Genomic DNA, 21,051 nt, shown 5'->3' with positions numbered 1-21,051 from the left:
TTTATTTGAATAAACTAGAAATCCCACATAGTATATCACCTGCAGTCAAGCAGCATAGATAAAATGAACAGAACCCGAAAAAACAATTTGGAAAACTGTCCAACTGAGCAACTTTAAATGGAATATTGTCATATGTTTAATGGTCATGCTGGTAAGGAATGTGGCATCAAGCTGGAAAGTCTTTGAGAGCAATTTATTGACCTCCTGGGTCTTAATCTCTCACAGCTTGAGGGGTAAAACACGAATGTCTGCAGATGCCATGATTGAAGTAAAAACACAATGCTGGAGAAACACAGCATACTTAATGTAGCAAAGATAAAGATGCATAAAATTTCAGCCTTGAGCCCTTTATCAGGGTTTGAGAAAAATGTAGACAGGTGCTGAACAAAATGGTGAGGTGGTGGGGGAGAGCTTGTGGCTCTTAGTCAACCTATGAAACAGGTTTGGAACAACATCCAGGCTGCACAAACCATGGTTGTGGTTAAGGTGTGGCAAAGGAAGGTGTGTAGTAAAGTGTATTTCAATGGCAAACTAAAGCCCATCAAATATGAGGTTGGGCACAAAGTTAAACTTAGGCATATTTCTGTCCCTCTTGGCCCAACTTGGTAGTGGAGAAGGCAAGTCCCTCAGTGTACAAGATTTTGCTGGGCTCTAGCAAGTCAGGATCATTACATGTTAAGTAACTAAAATTTAGTGAAGAGAATAACCAGAAAAGGAAGAGGATCTGGTAGGCAAAATGCATGGGGACAAGTAGATGGAACTAGTAGGGGGAAGGGATCACAATGGGCAGGAGGGGTGGGTAGGGGCAAGTGAGGAGCTTTACTGGGAAAGGAGAAAAAAGGGAAGGGGAATCAAAAGAGTTAAAACGCAAGAAGGAAGGATTACCTGGAATTGATGCTCTCCCTAGTAAAAGACCAAATTATGCCTATTAGTTTGCCAATATCCTATCCACCTAATCATATTTCCACAATAATCTTTGATGCAGCACCTTGTTTCTCACTGTTCCCCCTTTATCCATTACTTCTTCAAAGACCACTGAAAATCATGATGAGGCCTAGTCAAGATTGTGCCTGGAGAGTGTAACTAATACAATTAATGTTAGATATCAAATGGTTCAATATAATTTTTTTTAAAAACACCAATTAATACTACATTCCAAATAAATTACATGGATTCCATTCAAATTGTTTTGACAAATGTTTCAGATGTAACAAAGAAACAGGAACATTATCACATGCAGTTTGGTTTGGTGAAAAAGTGGGAAAATTGTGGGAAGATTTGAATATATTATTGGGACAAATTATGAAAATATAGATACCAAAAGATCTCAGAATATTTTTGCTTGGTGATTTATATGACATTGATATTAAATTGAAGTTAGACAAATATCAACAAAAATTTTTGAGTGTAGCAATAGTGGTGGCACAGAAATGTATGGCAGTAACATGGAAGTCAGATAATTTTATAAGGATGGATAGACGACATACAGAAATTCAAAACTGTATACCATTGAAAAAGGTTACTTATAATTTAAGGAATCAACCTGAGAATTTCTATATGATTTGGAAACCATATATGGAATATGGATTTCATTAGTATCCACACTGTCCATAACACCCACTCTTCCCAATATGTAATGGTTAGAATATGTTAGGAATATATGAATAGTGAATGATAATAAATTCAGGTGTTTTCTCTTTTTTCTCTTTCTTTGGGGGAGGGGAGAGGGGGATAAAAAGAAAAAAATTATATAATTTTGTATGTTTTTATTATATTGTACGGTGAAGAATTTATATGTACGTATTGATGCAACTGAAAAATAAAATTTTCAAAAAAAACCCATTGAAAACAACTGAACCTTCTGCATGCAATCTGGATTTTTCAAAATTACAACATATTTTGTTCAGCACAAATAACTGAAGCATATTCTGAGTCAACATTTAGGGACCGCTGTTAAACTCTATCTTTCATTCACTGCCCATATATGTAACTGATCTATAGGCTGCTGTATTATTTGACAACCTTCCTCACTATTCACAATGCTGCTAATTTTTGTGCTGTCTGCAAACTTAATTTCCTGGACAATTATGAAAAAGAGTAAAAATATGTAAAAAAAACATTTGTTGGGTCAAAGGCAACAAAATGGGACATGTTGATTAACCCATAGAGATCCAATTACTGCACATTTCTATTTCTAATTTTTTTCTTTGAAGCTGATGTACAAAAATGTAAAGGGCAGTCTGGATACAAAATTGGAGCAGGGATAGGAAAAAGGTTCAAGGTGAATATTGGATCAAAGGGAGATTAAGTGTGGTGCAATATCGTAGAACTTCAGAGCAGCAGGGATTGCAGTTGGGGAATGGAACTGGGTGATCTGTTATAAAAAGTCTGCAGGTTTGTAGGGAAACAGCAGGGAACTGGGCTGCTTCCATTATTTTTCAATGCCCAGACAAGCACAATATGATGACCTTCTGCAAGCAAAATTTGATTATTTTGGAATATACTATGAACTTTGGTGCTAACAAGCTTACTCAACCTTGTGAGCTAGAATTGCTTAAAAATTAGGAAAGACCTGAACTGAAGGTTTAAAGAAGAGCAGACTGGAAGGACAGAATTTCTGTCCAAGAAATTATGCACTTTCAGTAAAGATCATTTGAAGCAATCTAGCAAACCCCAGTTCATTCATTTGCCATAATATACAAACAACAGTCATAGTTATTGCATTAGTTTACTAGGTGCAGCACTGATTATTTGTTTATCACAGGATAAAATAGCTTTTGAATCAAAATTAATACCATCTTAACTCATTTCTCAGGGCAGAGAAATTGCAGATGGAGTTTCACCTGGACAAGAGCAAGGTGTTGCACTTGAGAAGTCATAAGTAAGGAGGACATATACAACTAATGGCAGAACTCTTAAAAGCATTGACACATAAAGGGATCTGGAAGTCCAAGTCTGTTGTTCCATTGTTCCATGCAGATGGTCACACATGGAGATAGGATGGTGATGGTGTTGGAATGGTTGCCTACATTGTTTGGGGCATTGAGTAAAAGAAGTAATTTTGAGGCTATCTAAAACTTTGGTTTGGTCACTGTTGGAATATAAGGGTTAATTAATCATAGAAAATATGTAGAATATATGCTTATGTACTATTCATTTTGTATACATGAATCCAGTACTATGTAACAATTTAATATTTACCTCATGGTGAAGGGAAAGAGTAATGTAAGTAAGGGGCAGCCACAGTTTGTAGCAAAGTTGGCTGATTACAGTAGGTTTAGAATTGCCTGCTCCCAAAATACAAAAGAGAGAATATGTATGAAACAATTTAGGAGGAAGGTTAAGGCAAAAGGAGGTGTTGATGAGCACAGGAGATGATGGCCAGACAAGAACAAAGAGAATCTTGACAGAGACTGTCAGAATCAAAGAGAATGGAAACTCAAGTAAGAAGGCTAAGACAAAAGGAGGTGTTGAGTAGAACAGAAGAATATGGCCAGATGAGAACAAAGAAATAATTAGAAATATCTGGGGTATGAAATTGATTTCTGATCAAAACAACAGGATATTCTGGCCTTGAGGATTAAGATGGGAGCTCTACACCCCAGATATCTACAGAGCAGGAAATTACTTGTGATAAATCTTATGCAAGAAATCTAGCAAAGAAAGCCAACTTTTGTTCTGTATGATAATGAAATCTAGCAAAGGAAGCCAACTTTTGTTCTGTATGATAAGGTTGAGCTATATAAACTGTAGAGACTGGATAGTAGAGGTCAGTCTTGGGGAATAGCTCACTGTGCAGGTGACCTATGAACTAACGACTGAACCTGAGCTCTGTTAAGCTTTATTCTTCATTTAACGAACATGCTGGACTCAGACGACACATAGACTAAATTAAGGGTAAGGTAAAGCCAGAGTCCGACATCACCCCCATTCCAGGAAGAATGAGGCTTTGAAAAGAGATAGACTGGTTGCTGCCTGGATTAGAGGGCATGAGCTACGTTGGACAAGCAGACTCTTTTCACTGGAGCTTTAGGTACTGAAGACTTGATAAAGGTTTATGAAATTATAAGAGGCATAGATAAGGTAGAGAGCCACTATATTTTCCCCACAGGATTAAAAAAAGTCAAATACGTTTAAAGTTAGAGGGGGAAAATTTTGAAGAGTGTGGCACAGTTAGCATATAAGTTAGCACAAAGCTATTCTTTGGCTTGGCTTCGCGGACGAAGATTTATGGAGGGGGTAAAAAGTCCACGTCAGCTGCAGGCTCGTTTGTGGCTGACAAGTCCGATGCGGGACAGGCAGACACGGTTGCAGCGGAAAATTGGTTGGTTGGGGTTGGGTGTTGGGTTTTTCCTCCTTTGCCTTTTGTCAGTGAGGTGGGCTCTGCGGTCTTCTTCAAAGGAGGTTGCTGCCCGCCAAACTGTGAGGCGCCAAGATGCACGGTTTGAGGCGTTATCAGCCCACTGGCGGTGGTCAATGTGGCAGGCACCAAGAGATTTCTTTAAGGCGATGGTCCTCCATTCTGGAGACGTGACCCATCCAGCGCAGCTGGATCTTCAGCAGCGTGGACTCGATGCTGTCGACCTCTGCCATCTCGAGTACTTCGACGTTAGGGATGAAAGCGCTCCAATGGATGTTGAGGATGGAGCGGAGACAACGCTGGTGGAACCGTTCTAGGAGCCGTAGGTGGTGCCGGTAGAGGACCCATGATTCGGAGCCGAACAGGAGTGTGGGTATGACAACGGCTCTGTATACGCTTATCTTTGTGAGGTTTTTCAGTTGGTTGTTTTTCCAGACTCTTTTGTGTAGTCTTCCAAAGGCGCTATTTGCCTTGGCGAGTCTGTTGTCTATCTCATTGTCGATCCTTGCATCTGATGAAATGGTGCAGCCGAGATAGGTAAACTGGTTGACCGTTTTGAGTTTTGTGTGCCCGATGGAGATGTGGGAGGGCTGGTAGTCATGGTGGGGAGCTGGCTGATGGAGGACTTCAGTTTTCTTCAGGCTGACTTCCAGGCCAAACATTTTGGCAGTTTCCGCAAAGCAGGACGTCAAGCGCTGAAGAGCTGGCTCTGAATGGGCAACTAAAGCGGCATCGTCTGCAAAGAGTAGTTCACGGACAAGTTTCTCTTGTGTCTTGGTGTGAGCTTGCAGGCGCCTCAGATTGAAGAGACTGCCATCCGTGCGGTACCGGATGTAAACAGCGTCTTCATTGTTGGGGTCTTTCATGGCTTGGTTCAGCATCATGCTGAAGAAGATTGAAAAGAGGGTTGGTGCGAGAACACAGCCTTGCTTCACGCCATTGTTAATGGAGAAGGGTTCAGTGAGCTCATTGCTGTATCTGACCCGACCTTGTTGGTTTTCGTGCAGTTGGATAATCATGTTGAGGAACTTTGGGGGACATCCGATGCGCTCTAGTATTTGCCAAAGCCCTTTCCTGCTCACGGTGTCGAAGGCTTTGGTGAGGTCAACAAAGGTGATGTAGAGTCCTTTGTTTTGTTCTCTGCACTTTTCTTGGAGCTGTCTGAGGGCAAAGACCATGTCAGTAGTTCCTCTGTTTGCGCGAAAGCCGCACTGTGATTCTGGGAGAATATTCTCGGCGACACTAGGTATTATTCTATTTAGTAGAATCCTAGCGAAGATTTTGCCTGCAATGGAGAGCAACGTGATTCCCCTGTAGTTTGAGCAGTCTGATTTCTCGCCTTTGTTTTTGTACAGGGTGATGATGGTGGCATCATGAAGATCCTGAGGCAGTTTTCCTTGGTCCCAACAAAGCTTGAAAAACTCATGCAGTTTGGCATGCAGAGTTTTGCCGCCAGCCTTACAGCACCAGTAACCCTGGTTCTGTTGCCAAACTGGACAGACTGCAGTCTTTTTGTTATTCTGTTGATTGTTCAATGGAGAAATTTCACACCCCCCCCCCCATTAAATTTGCATCTTCCCCATCAAAAGGATCACAAAGGCTCTTCTTTGATTGTCAGGACTTGCTAAAAAACAAACACTTGGTATTACTTGAACTTTTTCCTGAATTTTTGTTTCCTATTTCGCCATTTTCAAGACAAAAACATTCACTTGAAATTTAGGCTTTTGAGACATGCTGGACCCTGTGAAGGCACTAAAAATATAATTTTATGTGGAGGTTGAAAGCACGTAGCAAGGCAGCAAAGTGGTGCCCAAGGAGGCACTATTTTTAGGATGTCCAGGCATCCCCACTGAAGAAATAATTAAACTTCTGGTAGATTTCCCTACCATTATCCATGGTTAATCAGATAATGTGCCACTTAAAAAAAAGGATATCCATGTTATCACTGTATCACTTTACAAGAAAGTAATGCTGGTGCTAGATTTACAAACAGAACAAGCAGCGTCCAACATTTAAACACAGAGTTAGAGATGCTGTACCAATATAAATGGTTTCAAAGAAAAGGCTCAAATTAATTTAAAATGAGTGTAGAATGAGATCAGAAATGGAAGCTAGTTAAAGACAAAATGAAAGTACAGCAGATTAAATGTATTCTAATAGAGATTAATTTGATTGAGGGCTGTCATTTTTATGTCTACTTTATGCTCTTCAACCTACAAAAGTAAAATCTCACCTTTTTACGAATATAAGAATTGGAGTTTTTCAGCAGTTTCTCCACTTCTCCAGCCAGATCTCTGCACATATCTGATGATCCCATGCAGCCCAGTGTACACAGAGACAGGCCCTGGACAAACTGGGTATTGTGGTTCAAGTCACTGTAGAGGTACAAAATATATAACTGCACAGTCATTAAGCACTAAGATTCACAAAAATCAAAGCTTTCAGACAGACAAGGCGGTACAAATATAAACCTGCAGTTCATATTTATAGGTACAAGCAACATCTGTGGCTGCTAAGCCACAGATTCAATTAATCATGTGGGGTTGCAATGTTCTGGCAATAACAGGCCTCACTTAAAGAGTTTGAAGGGGTACAAACACTCTTTGATGAAAGGTATCCAGTTTTGAGGGGATGGGTAGGCTAGAGTGGTAGTATTAAGTTGTGCTGGAAAAAGTAAAATTACTTTATCAATAAGGATAGAATACATGATTGGGTCTATTATGCTACAAGCTCCTAGTGGTATGGATACCGAGCAGCAAATTTGCATGAAAATTGCAGAAATTAGCAATTGGGAACATTAATCATCTCAACATGGACTAGGATAGCAATCACACAAGGAACAAGTAGGAGAGGTGATTTAAATAGCCTTCTTAATCAGAGCTTCTGAAGCCTCAGATTCAGATTTATTTTCAGAGTACATACATGACAACACATACAAACCTGAGAGTCTTTTTAATGCAGGATTACCACTAATTGATAGTACAAAAAAAACTATCTTTTTTTCTTTGGCTTGGCTTCGCGGACGAAGATTTATGGAGGGGGTAAAAGTCCACGTCAGCTGCAGGCTCGTTTGTGGCTGACAAGTCCGATGCGGGACAGGCAGACACGGTTGCAGCGGCTGCAGGGGAAAATTGGTTGGTTGGGGTTGGGTGTTGGGTTTTTCCTCCTTTGCCTTTTGTCAGTGAGGTGGGCTAAACGGTCTTCTTCAAAGGAGGTTGCTGCCCGCCAAACTGTGAGGCGCCAAGATGCACGGTTTGAGGCGATATCAGCCCACTGGCGGTGGTCAATGTGGCAGGCACCAAGAGATTTCTTTAGGCAGTCCTTGTACCTTTTCTTTGGTGCACCTCTGTCACGGTGGCCAGTGGAGAGCTCGCCATATAACACGATCTTGGGAAGGCGATGGTCCTCCATTCTGGAGACGTGACCCATCCAGCGCAGCTGGATCTTCAGCAGCGTGGACTCGATGCTGTCGACCTCTGCCATCTCGAGTACTTCGACGTTAGGGATGAAAGCGCTCCAATGGATGTTGAGGATGGAGCGGAGACAAAGCTGGTGGAAGTGTTCTAGGAGCTGTAGGTGATGCCGGTAGAGGACCCATGATTCGGAACCGAACAGGAGTGTGGGTATGACAACGGCTCTGTATACGCTTATCTTTGTGAGGTTTTTCAGTTGGTTGTTTTTCCAGACTCTTTTGTGTAGTCTTCCAAAGGCGCTATTTGCCTTGGCGAGTCTGTTGTCTATCTCATTGTCGATCCTTGCATCTGATGAAATGGTGCAGCCGAGATAGGTAAACTGGTTGACCGTTTTGAGTTTTGTGTGCCCGATGGAGATGTGGGAGGGCTGGTAGTCATGGTGGGGAGCTGGCTGATGGAGGACTTCAGTTTTCTTCAGGCTGACTTCCAGGCCAAACATTTTGGCAGTTTCCGCAAAGCAGGACGTCAAGCGCTGAAGAGCTGGCTCTGAATGGGCAACTAAAGCGGCATCGTCTGCAAAGAGTAGTTCACGGACAAGTTTCTCTTGTGTCTTGGTGTGAGCTTGCAGGCGCCTCAGATTGAAGAGATTGCCATCCGTGCGGTACCGGATGTAAACAGCGTCTTCATTGTTGGGGTCTTTCATGGCTTGGTTCAGCATCATGCTGAAGAAGATTGAAAAGAGGGTTGGTGCGAGAACACAGCCTTGCTTCACGCCATTGTTAATGGAGAAGGGTTCAGAGAGCTCATTGCTGTATCTGACCCGACCTTGTTGGTTTTCGTGCAGTTGGATAATCATGTTGAGGAACTTTGGGGGACATCCGATGCGCTCTAGTATTTGCCAAAGCCCTTTCCTGCTCACGGTGTCGAAGGCTTTGGTGAGGTCAACAAAGGTGATGTAGAGTCCTTTGTTTTGTTCTCTGCACTTTTCTTGGAGCTGTCTGAGGGCAAAGACCATGTCAGTAGTTCCTCTGTTTGCGCGAAAGCCGCACTGTGATTCTGGGAGAATATTCTCGGCGACACTAGGTATTATTCTATTTAGTAGAATCCTAGCGAAGATTTTGCCTGCAATGGAGAGCAATGTGATTCCCCTGTAGTTTGAGCAGTCTGATTTCTCGCCTTTGTTTTTGTACAAAAAAAACTATACGCAATGTATAAATGTCAACAAATAAAGAACTTTAAACAGATAACAAATGTAAACAAACTGACTGTGCAATACAGAGAGAATAAAAAGAAAATCAATAAAGTGCACAAGTAAGAGTTCTTAAATGAGTCTCTAATTGAGTTTGTTGTTGAGGAGTCTGATGGTGGAGGGGGAGCAACTGTTCCTGAACCTGGTGGTGCAAGTCTTGTGGCACCTACACCTCTTTCCTGATGGCAGAAACAAGAATAGAGTGTGTGCTGGGTGGTGAGGGTCTTTGGTGATTGTTGCTGCTCTCTGACAGCAATGCTCCCAGTAGATGTACTCAATAGTGGGGAGGGTTTTCTCTGTGATGTCCTGGGCTGTGTCCACTACTTTTTGGAGGGCTTTATACTCAGGGTATTGGTGACCCCATACCAGACTGTGATGCAACTGATCAGCACACTTTCCACCGCACCTCTGTAGAAATTTGCCAGGATTTCTGGTATCATACCAAACCTCCACACTGACATATTTTCTTCACAATGACATTGGTGTGTCGGATCCAGGAAATAACCTCCGAGATAGTGACTCCCAAGAACTTAAAAATTTGCTCACCCTCTCCAACTCCCAATGATCACTAGATTGTATACCTCTGGCTTTCCTTTCCTGAAATCAACAATCAGTTCCTTAGTTTTAGTGACATTGAGTGCAAGGATGTTGTTGGTGCACCATTCAGCCAAGTTTTCAATCTCCCTCATTATGCTGACTCATCCCTTCCTTTATTCAACCCACTACCATGGTGTAATCGGAAAATTTGTAGATGGTGTTATTGTTGTATCGAGGCACAGTCATAGGTGTAAAGTGAGTAGAGCAGGGGGCTAAGAACATAGCCCTGTGGTGCTCCAGTATTGGTGAAGATTGTGGAGGAGATGTTCTTACCAAACTTCAATGATTGTGGTCTGGAGGTGAGGAAATCCATGATCCACTTACACATTGGGGTGTTATTCCCGGTCTTGGAGTTTGCTGATCAGTTTTAAGGGGACGATGGTGTTAATGCCCAACTGCATTATTAAAGAACATCTTGATGTATGCATCTTTGCTGTCCAGGTGCTCCAAGGCTTTGTGTAGAGCCAGTGAAATGGCATCCACTGTAGACCTGGTACCACAATGGGCAAAGTTGAAAGTATCCATGTCATCGCTCAGCTAGGAGCTGATCTGCTTCATCACCAACCTTTCAAAACACTTCACAGTTAATATAAGTGCTACTGGTTGATAGTCATTAAGGTTACTAAACTCATCTTGGGCACTGGTATGATTGACACCTGTTTGAAACAGGTGAGTACCACACCCTGCTGGAGTAAGATATTGAAGATATCCATGAATGCATTGGTAAGCTAGTCAGCACAAATTTTTTAATACTTGGCCAGGCCGGATACTTTCCTCGGATTCACTCTCGAAGGCAGCAGGCACATCATCCTCAGATACAGACAAGATGGGATCATCAGGTGGCGAAGGGGTGCGGAGGGGTGATTCTTCGCTGTTACGATAATCAAATCGAGCATAGAAGGCGTTAGGTCCTCTGGGAATGAAGCTTTGCCATCTGGTACTTCATGGGATTTGGCTTTGTAACAGGCATTTAGGCTCTGTCCCAGCTATTGGGTATCCCTTGTTTCCATTTTTATCCAGAATCTCCACTTCACCCCAGGAGATAGTTTTCCACAGATTATACCTGCTCCTACTGTACTGATCTGAATCTCCAGACTTAAATACCTGTGATCTCGCTCTCATCAGGTTCTGGATTTCCAAATAAGGAAGATGGGATTGGTGGACCAGGTTCTGAGAAATTTTGGCTGGCTAAACCAAATTTTCAACTCTTTTTAAAAGAAAAATCCAGGATATGGGCATCACCAATGGAAATGTGTTCTTTTGGATAATTTGGGCCTGCTAGAAATTGCAATTCTACAGAGAATGGTCAAAAATAACTAAGACTGACCATTTTACATATCACAAGCAATAATGTTACTGACAACCAGTATCTGGGTTTACAAGTGACAAAACTGCAAATTAAATGAACAATGGACTGATGACAAAACAAAATTATATAACTGTAGGAGTTGTGGAAGAATAAGTTTAATTAATATGCTTAAAGGATTAATGCATTAGTTAAGGCTTTCAGCTACTGTAAACATGGGAATATAATTGCTTTTTAACATTTGTGCTGAAATTGTCTATGCGTCTTGGGATAAGGAACACTGATATTCTCAGACAATTCTAGACATTGCAAGGTAACATGTAATGGTAAACACAGAATGCAGCTTGATGTAAAACTTGACCCCTGCCCAACTTCTGTATAAATGTACAGTGAACACTTTGGTACTTTGAGTGTTAGGGGTCAGAGTAAAGAAGAGTCACTGAACTGTCATGAATCTCCCTCACTCCCGCTAGTGTAACAAAGGTGTATGTTTACTTGGTTCTGTGGTGTCTTTTGTTGTCTGTATTTTAACAGGGTCAATGCCTTCAGAAATGTAGACAAGAGGATATGGGGAATGAAATTACTTTTGTGCAAAGTAATTAGGAGAACTTTCAACACTGAGCATGGTCGTCAAGAGAAATAAAGTTAAACCTGAAGGGGACCAAATGGTGCCTAAAATACCTACTTCTTAAGGCAGTTTGTCATCAGTAGGTGGACATCTTGTCTCTCATCTAGCAGCAACATTGCTCCAAGGTAGCCAATCCGCTTGTCTGTAAATCTTTGAGATGCTATTAGCTTTAGACATTCCAACTGTTCAAAAATAAAATCATACGTCTCAAATTTCAAATACATTTTACCCATAGTGCTCTTTTAACTACTTGTCTGGTTATATTATCAACATATTCAGTTTTGAAATCCAAAATATAAAGAGGCAAATGGTGCTTTATGCTTGAAATGAGATTATGCAAGATCACACATTAACTAAATGAACAGATTCATCATTTGTACCAATAATTGATTATTTGGACTCCATTTAAATTCTCCAACATACAATTTTGAAATCGTTCTTAAATTGAAATTTTGGTTTAATTTACTTCTCAATTTAGCTTCCAATAATATATTCCTTACACTTTGGAACTTCTTTTTAAACTACTGTAATCCAAATAGCCATCAATTTGTTCAGACAAACACAAATGCATTTATAATCTTTTATGCTGTGCTATAGACTACACAAGGAATAATTCAGATTTGTCTTGTATTTCATTACACAACGTGATTGCCTATATAATTTATACATTTGTTCTTTGACAAACAATTTCCAATGTAACAAAATTTCCTGTGCAGAAAGTTTTACTGTTGAGGGGCTATGGGTTCAATTTATGAATAGCTTTGGCTAACCATACACTGTCCCATAATTAATACAACTGTGGATATCATCAGCCAGATGACAAATGAGGAAACATCATGTAAATTAAATATCTTTTGGGCAGATGGTAACAGTGAAATTACACTTTTGAAAGATTCAGTGTCTAAAGGAATGAAGTTTTTTCCCAACTGAACTTATTTCAACCATTGTTTGGTGACAATGATTATATTAGTTCAGGTTCATTGTCACATGAACCACAGAGCAACACAATCTGCTGGAGGAACTCAGGTCAAGCTGAATCAGTAGGAGAAAAAGAACTGTCAATGTTCCAGGACAGTAAAGGGGAGATGTAATGGGGACAGATTAGGATGTGTTGGACAGGGGCCCAAGTGGGATTGGTGAACCACGGAGAAATGAAAGATGACTGATTGGTAGTTGAATGGCAGGAGCCAGGCAAAGGTGAAGAGAGGCAAAAGAAACAAAGGGGTGTGGTGGAGGAAGGCAAGGCATACAGACTGAGGTAGCTGATGGGGGGGGCTTCCAGGCACACAGGATACTGCAGATACTTGAATCTGAAGCCAAGCACAATCTGCTGGAGGAACTCAGTGGGTCAAGCCACAGTTAGAGAAAAAGAATGGTCGAGTATTTGAGAAGAAACACTTGCTTTGGAATCTGATAAGGAGAGATAATTGTGGTATAATGAGAGACCAGATAGAACTGAGGGGGAAAGAGAGGGGGGGGGGGGGGGGGGTGGAGGTGGCAGAATAATCCAGTGGGAGAAATGGGAGTGGAAGAGGAAGAAACTAGAGGCGGGGGATGAGAATGAGTGTGGGTGGGGACTTGTGAGGGAAGGGCAAGGAAAGGGGGACGAACAGGTGTTTGGGAAGAGAGCGGTGGTTACAGAGAATGAAATGCCAGAGAAAGTGGGAATAATTACAACATTTAAAAGACATTTTGACAAGTTCATAGATAGGAAATGTTAAGAGGGGAAAAATGCAAAATGCATGATCTGAAACTGGAAAATTCAGTGTTCTCAGCATTGGGCTGTAGAATGGTCAGAAGGTGCACAAGGTATAACTGGGCATACTCTGGCAGCACAGGTCAGACACTTCAGTGTGGAAATGGGAAGGGGAATTGAAATGGCATGCAACCAAGAACTCAGGATGGCTTCTACAGATAGAGCAAAGATGCTTTGCAAAACAGTCCCTAGGTTTACTCTTGGTCTCACCAAGGTAGAGCTGGACACACTGTGGGCACCAAATGCAGTAGAGGAGGTTGAAGGCGAATGCCCATTTCTGCCTCATCTGGAAGGACTGTTTAGATCCATGGATAGTGGTGAGGGAAGAGGTGCAAGAGCAAGTGTTGTACCTCCTGTAGTTATAGGGGAAAGTACCAGGGGTCAGAGATGGACGGATTGGGAGACACCGAGGCAGCAATCGCTTCAGAAAGCAGAAAGAGCTGGGAAAAATTGATGTTTCTGGTTGTGGGGTCAAGCTGTAGCTGGAAGAAATTAAGAAGGATGATGTGCTGAATGTAGAGGCTAGTAGAGACATGAATAACCCTAGCCCTGTTCTGTTTGGAGGGGCAGAAAAGAGAGCTGCTTAGTTACAAGTCAGTTATGCAGTGCTTAAAGCAAATTCATGCAGAATTAGGGAACAAGCATTACAATTTGTCAGCAATCTGATTATAAAATATAAAAATGTGAATTTTGGATTGTTAGACTGGCACAAGATGGTCAAAAGTAAAAAGGAAAAAAAATTGTATTCAACAAGGATTAAAACTGGAACTATTTATTCACTGTTCCTCAAAGTGATAGGATTTGAATCTGCTACATTTTGTCAACAAATACACCACCAACTAGATGTAGAGTTGATACCCAGGTGGATAAATCTTGCAGAATGGGGCACAAATGACTTTTCCTACCCACACAGAGAGTGGTGGTTACAGAGAATGAAATGCCAGAGAAAGTGGGAATAATTACATTTAAAAGACATTTTGACAAGTTCATAGATAGGGAATGTTAAGAGGGGAAAAGTGCAAAATGCAGGCACCAAGGTCTGCATGAGCAAGTTGGGCTCACCAACAAAGAAGCGTGAACACTATAGATGGCTGTGATGCCTCATTACCCAAAAAGCTAAACACCTTCCCTGTCTGCTTTGAGAAGGCAAACTCAACAACACCTTTGGGAATCCTTGCAAAGGCTGAGGACCCTGTCTCTGAGGCAACATCAAAACATCAATTAAGAGGGTGAACCCTCACATGTCAGGTCCTGATGGTGTACCTGGCAAGGTACTTAAAATCTATGCCAATCAACCAGCCAGAGTGTTTGCAGACATTTTCAATCTCATTGTTGCAGTCGGAGGTTCCCACCTGCTTCAAAAGGGCATCAATCAACACTGGATGCCCAAGAAGAGCCGAGTTCCTCTATGACTAACGCATCTACTGTGATGAAATGATTTGAGAGGCTGGTCACGGCCAGTATTAACATATTCAAGTAAAGGACTGGACCTACTGCATTTTGCCTACTGTCACAATCGCTCCAGAGCAGATGCAATATCACTGGCTCTACACTCAGCTATGGATCAGACAAAAATTGCAACTCATACACCCAAATGCTCCTCATCAACTGTAGCTCTGCTTTCAACGCCATTATTTCCTCAGTGCTGACCAACAAGCTCCAAAATCTGGCCTCTGCACCTCACCCTGCAACTGGATCCTTGACTTCCTTATCAAATGACCACAGTCAATAAGAATTGGAAACAACGCTCCCTCCTCATTGAGGATTAACACAGTGCACCTCAAGGATACATGCTTAGCCCACTTCTCTATTCACTATACACCCATGATGCCATGGCTAGGCACAAATCAAATGCCATCTACAAATATGCCAATGACACTATGGCTGTTGGGAGAATCATACAGGAGGGAGATGGTTGTTGAGTGGTGCCACAACAACTACTTGCACTCAATGTTATCAATAACAAGATGAAGAATGTGGACTTCAGGAGGAAATCAGGAGAACACGACCCAGTCCTCATCCAGGGGTCATCAGCAGAGAGGGTCAAGAACTTCAAATTCCTGGGTCTCAACATCTCCAAGGATCTGTCCTGGAGCCTCCACATTGATGCAGTCATGAAGAAAGCTCACCAATGGCTATATTGTGAGAGGATTTTGAAGAGATATGGTATATCACTGAAGAATCTTGAAAACTACAGGTATACTATGGAGAGCATTCTGGCTGGTCGCATCATTGTCACCACTCAGGACAAGAAAAGCCTTCAAGAGAGGAGTTGTTAACTTGGCCTACAATATAACGGGCACCAGTCCTCACACTATCAAGGCCATCTTAAGAAAGCAGCCTCTATCCTCAAGGACCCCCACCATCTAGGCTGTGGTCTATTCACTCTGCTACCATCCAGAAAAAGGTACAGGAGCCTGAAGATGAGCACTCAGTGGAAGAAGAACTTCTTCCCCTTTGCCATCAGATTCCTAAATGAGCAATGAACCAGAGACACTACTTTTTCTTGCACTATTATTTTTTAAGGTGGTTTATGTAAATGTTTGCACTGTGATTGCTGCATCAAAACAATGAATTTTACGACACATTCATGACAAATTCTGATTCTTAAGAGCATGTTTCCATGCTGTATAATTCTATAACACTGTTTATAATTCAAAAATCAAACTTAAAGATACAAGATAAATGAAACATGCCAAGCAGCAATCCTGGTTATTTGTACTTAATGGCCAATACCATACCATAGGACAAAACAAATAGGCTACAAAATAAATAATGGGAAGTTGGAAAATTATTGAGGACTAGTGATGTTTTAAACCTGCATTACATTAATTCATCTTTTTTTTAACCTCCCAATCCTCTTGCAGTATAAAACAAGTTAAATCGCTTTCCCATTTATTTCTAGATTTCTCCAAATTCGGTTTTTCCATAGTTTCCTTAACAATCGATGCATATCTGAAATAAAACCTCTCTTTGGTATAAAGGAAATCAAAGATTCAAATTTCGTTAACTTAGGTAAACTCATCTCTTTACCATAATTATCCCTTATCAAAGCTCTAAATTGGTAATACACAAATAAAGAATTTACCAGTGAACCAAATTTCTCCCTCAGTTGATTAAAAGAAACCGTCCCTCTTCAAAACAATCCTGAATCACTTTTATACCCTGAAAATACCATATCTTTAAATACCTATTAAACAATAAAAAAGAAATAAGCTGATTTTGATATAACTGAGTTTGAATTGATAATTTACCCTACATTAATTCATGCTGAGAAAGTCGATGGAAACAAAAGTTGAAAATCAAAGTAATCATGAACAAACTAGTTTACACTCTTGGCACATTACTCTCCAGATCACATGTGCATGACTGGAGAGAGAAAGATTCCTCAGTAAAAATAAAACAAGTTTATTAGATCTTACCTGACCAAAGTGTGCTGGATACCCAAGCATATGCATGTAAATAAGTTTTGCTACATTTCGGCATCGATATGTGTTGTCTTCCTCTCGGAAGGACGATCTAATAAGTGCACATTCTTTCTGAATGACGTCTCGTTCTTCTGCTTGCGTTCTGGCAGCACGGATTGTGCGAATCAGTTCTCTCAATCGAACAGGAGCTGGCATTTTGCTGTAAATGAAAGTTACCACAACCATCAAATCCATACAAGATAGTAAAACAGAACTCCTGAGGAGCTACCCAACTTTAAAAGTGAAAGTTTATAATTCTCACCTATCTGACTAATGGCAATCTACAATGAAGCAAACCAGATGTATAATATTTGAGGCAAGTTAAAAATGTTTCATTCTTAATCATTGTCCAAAAAGATCTATTAGATGGTTCACATAGCATTGGGATCAGCTGTGATGTCTTCCATGGACAAACAGCTTCTCAACATTTTCTAGGTCCAACTCCATTTGCTCAATTCAGAAAGGTTTCCAGCAATTGTAGCCAGACGGCTTCTTTGGCTGAGGGAAGGGGACAATAGGGTACAAAATCTAACTGCCTTCATGATCAGAACATCTTAACTTGAATATTTTGAACCCATTCACCCATAATCTCTAGTCTTCTGAAATTCCAGTAGTAACCAAAGCAAAGCATCAATATTTTTTAAAAAATTTAGACATACAGCACAGTATCAGGCCCTTTCAGCCTACAAGCCCATACCAACCTTTAACCCTGGTATGTTTTGAACGGTGGGAGGAAACCGAAGTCCCTGGGGAAAACCTATGCAGATACAGGGAGAAGGTACAAACTGCTTATAGACAGTGCAGGATTCAAACCCCCCATCCTGATCGCTGGCGCTGTAACAGCACTGCGCTACCCACTACACTAACTGTGCTGCCCACAATATTCCAAACATCTCTCCACCTTGATATTCTTAGTACCTAATCGGACTCACCCTTCTCATACTCCCCAATATACAAATATAGAACGTGGAACATTGGAGCACAATACAGGCCTTTCGTCCCACAATGCTGTTCGGACTTAAATAAACCTACTAATCAATCTAATCATTCCTTACTGCATACCTAAAAGCTTCTATTTTTCTTACTTCCACATGTCTGTTGAAAAGTCTCTTAAATATCCCTATAGCACCTAATAGCCTGAATACGCCTGAGATTGGCTGATCTCAGAAGCTAAGCAGGTCAGTACTTGGAGGGGAGACCACCTAGGAACACCAGGTGTTGTAGGTTTCTGTAAGGGGTGCTGGACAAAGTGGCAACTCTGTCTTCCTTACGGTAGACAAAAGTTAAAGACCTTCATGTATGTTACATGCTAATATTATGTGACAACAATGGAACCTTTAACCTTTGTACCAGCCGCCACCACCCTCAGCAATGCATTCCAGGCACACACCAGTCTATGTTTTCTTTAAAAACTTACCTCTGACATGTTCTTTAATTTTTTTCTTCACTACCTTAAACAAATGTCCTCTGGTATTTGCTAATGCCACTTCAGGAAACCCCTAATGATGCCTTTCACAATCTTATATATCAATTAAGTCACCTCTCATCCTTGGCTGTTAACCTTGCTTCATATGTTCTGCCATCCAGGCAACATCCTGGTAAACCTCTGCATGCTCTCTAAAGCTTCTCCATTCTTGTAATGAGGCAATCAGAAAGTTTTGAGTTCCCTTTTCTATGCATTGCTATTCTATTCTCATTTTTTAACCATCTGAATTTCCTTTCCACCTCTTTTATCCTGGTTTTCAATCAAAATATCTACCTGATGCTTTGTTCCTTTGTTTCATTTTATCCTCCATCGTTATTATTCAGGGAGTTTTGGTTGTGGATCCCCTTTAAGCGAGCAAATTTAGCAATGCACCAAGGCTATATATGAAACATCTCTTGAAGGATAAGCATAGTTTTATTCAAGGGTTAGGTGGAATGCTCCTTGTTGCCTTCAGGTCAGACTTAAAGCCAATAGCAACTTTCTTGGTTTTATGGCACTCTATTCCCTTCTCCATTACCAATCTAAATCTTATGCTATGATGATTACTTTCCCTCTAACATTCGCCCAACCTCATTCTCCAGCAACAACACCTCGTTTTTTTGGACTGAAACTGGCCAATCCAAGTGCACACCTGAACAGCAAAGATGAATACATCAGGATGCTCTTTATTGAATACAGTTTAGCATTCAACACCATTATCCCCTCAAAACTGCTCAGTAAATTCCAAGATCTGGGCCTCATTTCCCAAAAGTGTTCAAATCCATCTAACCTAGCCATCCAAAAAAATTCAATATGTGGAAACCTCGACCACATTGGAAATTCTCCAAATCACATTCTTTCTCACCTCATTTCCAAGTAGTTGACCACCTGAGACTATGCCTTGTGTTCAAGTCAATGCAGCTCTACCTTGGTTCTTTTCAAAATCTTTGTTTAAATGAGATGATCTGCTAACTTTCTGAGCATCTGTAATGGAGGATTTAAACCATGCTTTTGCAAGGCTGAGTATCAGTAACCCATTTTGGGAATAATGTATGAATCAGCAGACATAAGCTAAATTCCACCATGGGGCCCACAGATGCAGTTGTCTTTTGATGGTCGCAGACTGTCAGGCGAGACCTTCAAGATAAGTAAACCATTTATTCAAAGTGATAAGCAATAAGTAAACAATTTTTGGGTAATATAAGCCATGGTCCCACTGCTGAAGTTTCAGACTCTCTGAGGGGTGGAAACGTCTCTCAGCAAGAAGAAGAACTTCTAGAGTCCAACCAACGACCTGGTCAGGGGAGGTGGAGAAGCTGCTACTGGCGCCCCGACAACCTACTACAAGTGTGCAATTGTTGCCTCGCTTCGGCAGTTGGGACCAGTCCAGGCGTTGATAAGTATAATTGTAGTTTGAAATCAGCTTAAGATTTTGTAATAAATATTTGTATAAACTGAAGTGCTCTCGGCACGTGTCTCTGTTTTCTTTCGGTAGTTCAAACACTGTGACCAATCTAAAACGATCAAAGTGAGAGGTACAAGTTTACCAGAACAAATTGGCGTAGTCAGCAGGATTGGTCTCGAGATGTTTCACCGAAAGAAAGAAGTGAGCCCTGAGCAGTTCTTGATTCCAGGATGGACTTCCAAAGACGATGGGTTTGGTATGTTGGCCAATACCCTGTCTTTGTTGGGATCACCCATTAGTTGGGATGAGAGGTTAGATCCATCAAGTGCGCCTCTGGGAGAGTGGGTTGCCACTCTCCTTCGAGAAAGTAAATTTCCTGATAAAAAGGGGACGCTGACAGATGGTTTTTGGCTGCTGAGCACAGCCTTACGCCACGCCATTCAGCGTGAAGCAGAATTAGTTCAGCGAGAAGTAGAATCCCAGCACAAGAGAGAGCAACTAGAGGAAGAGATAGAAGCCATGCGACAAAACTGTTCCATGATGAGCGAGATTGTTCGCACCATTCAGGACCAAGCCAAAGAATGGGAGGATAAGCATGTCCAAACGATCTGTCATAATATTAAACTCCGGCAGCAGTTCTGTGCAGATAAGGAAAAGCAAGGGGTAGAACCTGATCCACATCGTATTTGTGCCATGATAAGGAATGGTGACGATCCTGATGTAATTGATGATTGGGATGGGAATATCTGGTATGGTGTAATGGTAGAGATTGAAGGGATAGATGCCCCAGCCTCCCAAGCAGACCCAGGGGAAGGTACCAGAACCCCTGCTTATGCTCGCTCTATGGCCCCCCCCCTCTACAGGATGGCCTCGGCCTCCTCCTGTCCACTGGACAGAGGGCCCTGTGGGCCAAAGTGGGAACAGGGGTCGGGAGCAGTCAACGATACGTGACTTCTCTATAAAAGAGCTGGCCGCCATTGGAGATCGATTTAGGCAAAAGACGGGAGAAACTCTGGTGGCTTGGCTCCTGCATGTTTTGGAACAAGGAGCGGGTAATGTATATTTAACCCCTGAGGAATTGTTGGGATTAGGAACATTGACTACTGATATCTGGGTCACTGCTGAGCTCCGTGGTAGAAGGAGAGGGGTGGATTACTTACTTGCCACTCTAAGGGATGCCCTGTTACGAGTATACCCGTCACCAGTAGATTGGGATTTACATTTGCAGAACAATTGGGGCACCCCAGAGGAGGGCATAACAGTAATTCGTCAACAGGCCCTGGCCTCTGCCTTGTATGCAGGGCATTTGAAGCTGTGGGTACATGGGGGGAGCCCTGATGAAGAGATATTCATGGCCGGAATGCATACCAGATTGGTTCGTTCCGCCCAACCCACTACATGGGGA

General features: G+C 41.6%; 1 protein-coding gene across 5 annotated transcripts in view; it reads right to left on the bottom strand.

The window, feature by feature from the left end:
* LOC138736004 (AP-1 complex subunit gamma-1-like) overlaps nucleotides 1–21,051 on the bottom strand; it is a 106,855-nt gene that overhangs the window by 74,928 nt on the left and 10,876 nt on the right. For 4 of the 5 annotated variants that reach the window (XM_069884774.1, XM_069884776.1, XM_069884778.1 and 1 more), the window contains exons 2-4: nucleotides 16,732–16,936; nucleotides 11,611–11,735; nucleotides 6,594–6,735 (exon numbers count right to left, since the gene is read on the bottom strand). In XM_069884774.1, the coding sequence (XP_069740875.1) occupies nucleotides 6,594–6,735; nucleotides 11,611–11,735; nucleotides 16,732–16,932 (468 nt within the window). In that variant the 5' untranslated portion in view covers nucleotides 16,933–16,936. Of the gene's footprint in view, nucleotides 1–6,593; nucleotides 6,736–11,610; nucleotides 11,736–16,731; nucleotides 16,937–18,193; nucleotides 18,250–21,051 lie in introns of those variants that run through there. The other variant, XM_069884775.1, reaches the window with a different exon arrangement.

This window comes from Narcine bancroftii, chromosome 6 (assembly GCF_036971445.1).
Source record: "Narcine bancroftii isolate sNarBan1 chromosome 6, sNarBan1.hap1, whole genome shotgun sequence".
NCBI lineage: Eukaryota > Metazoa > Chordata > Chondrichthyes > Torpediniformes > Narcinidae > Narcine > Narcine bancroftii.
Note: the sequence above shows the minus strand (reverse complement) of the source record. Positions and strands in the feature narration are given on the sequence as shown.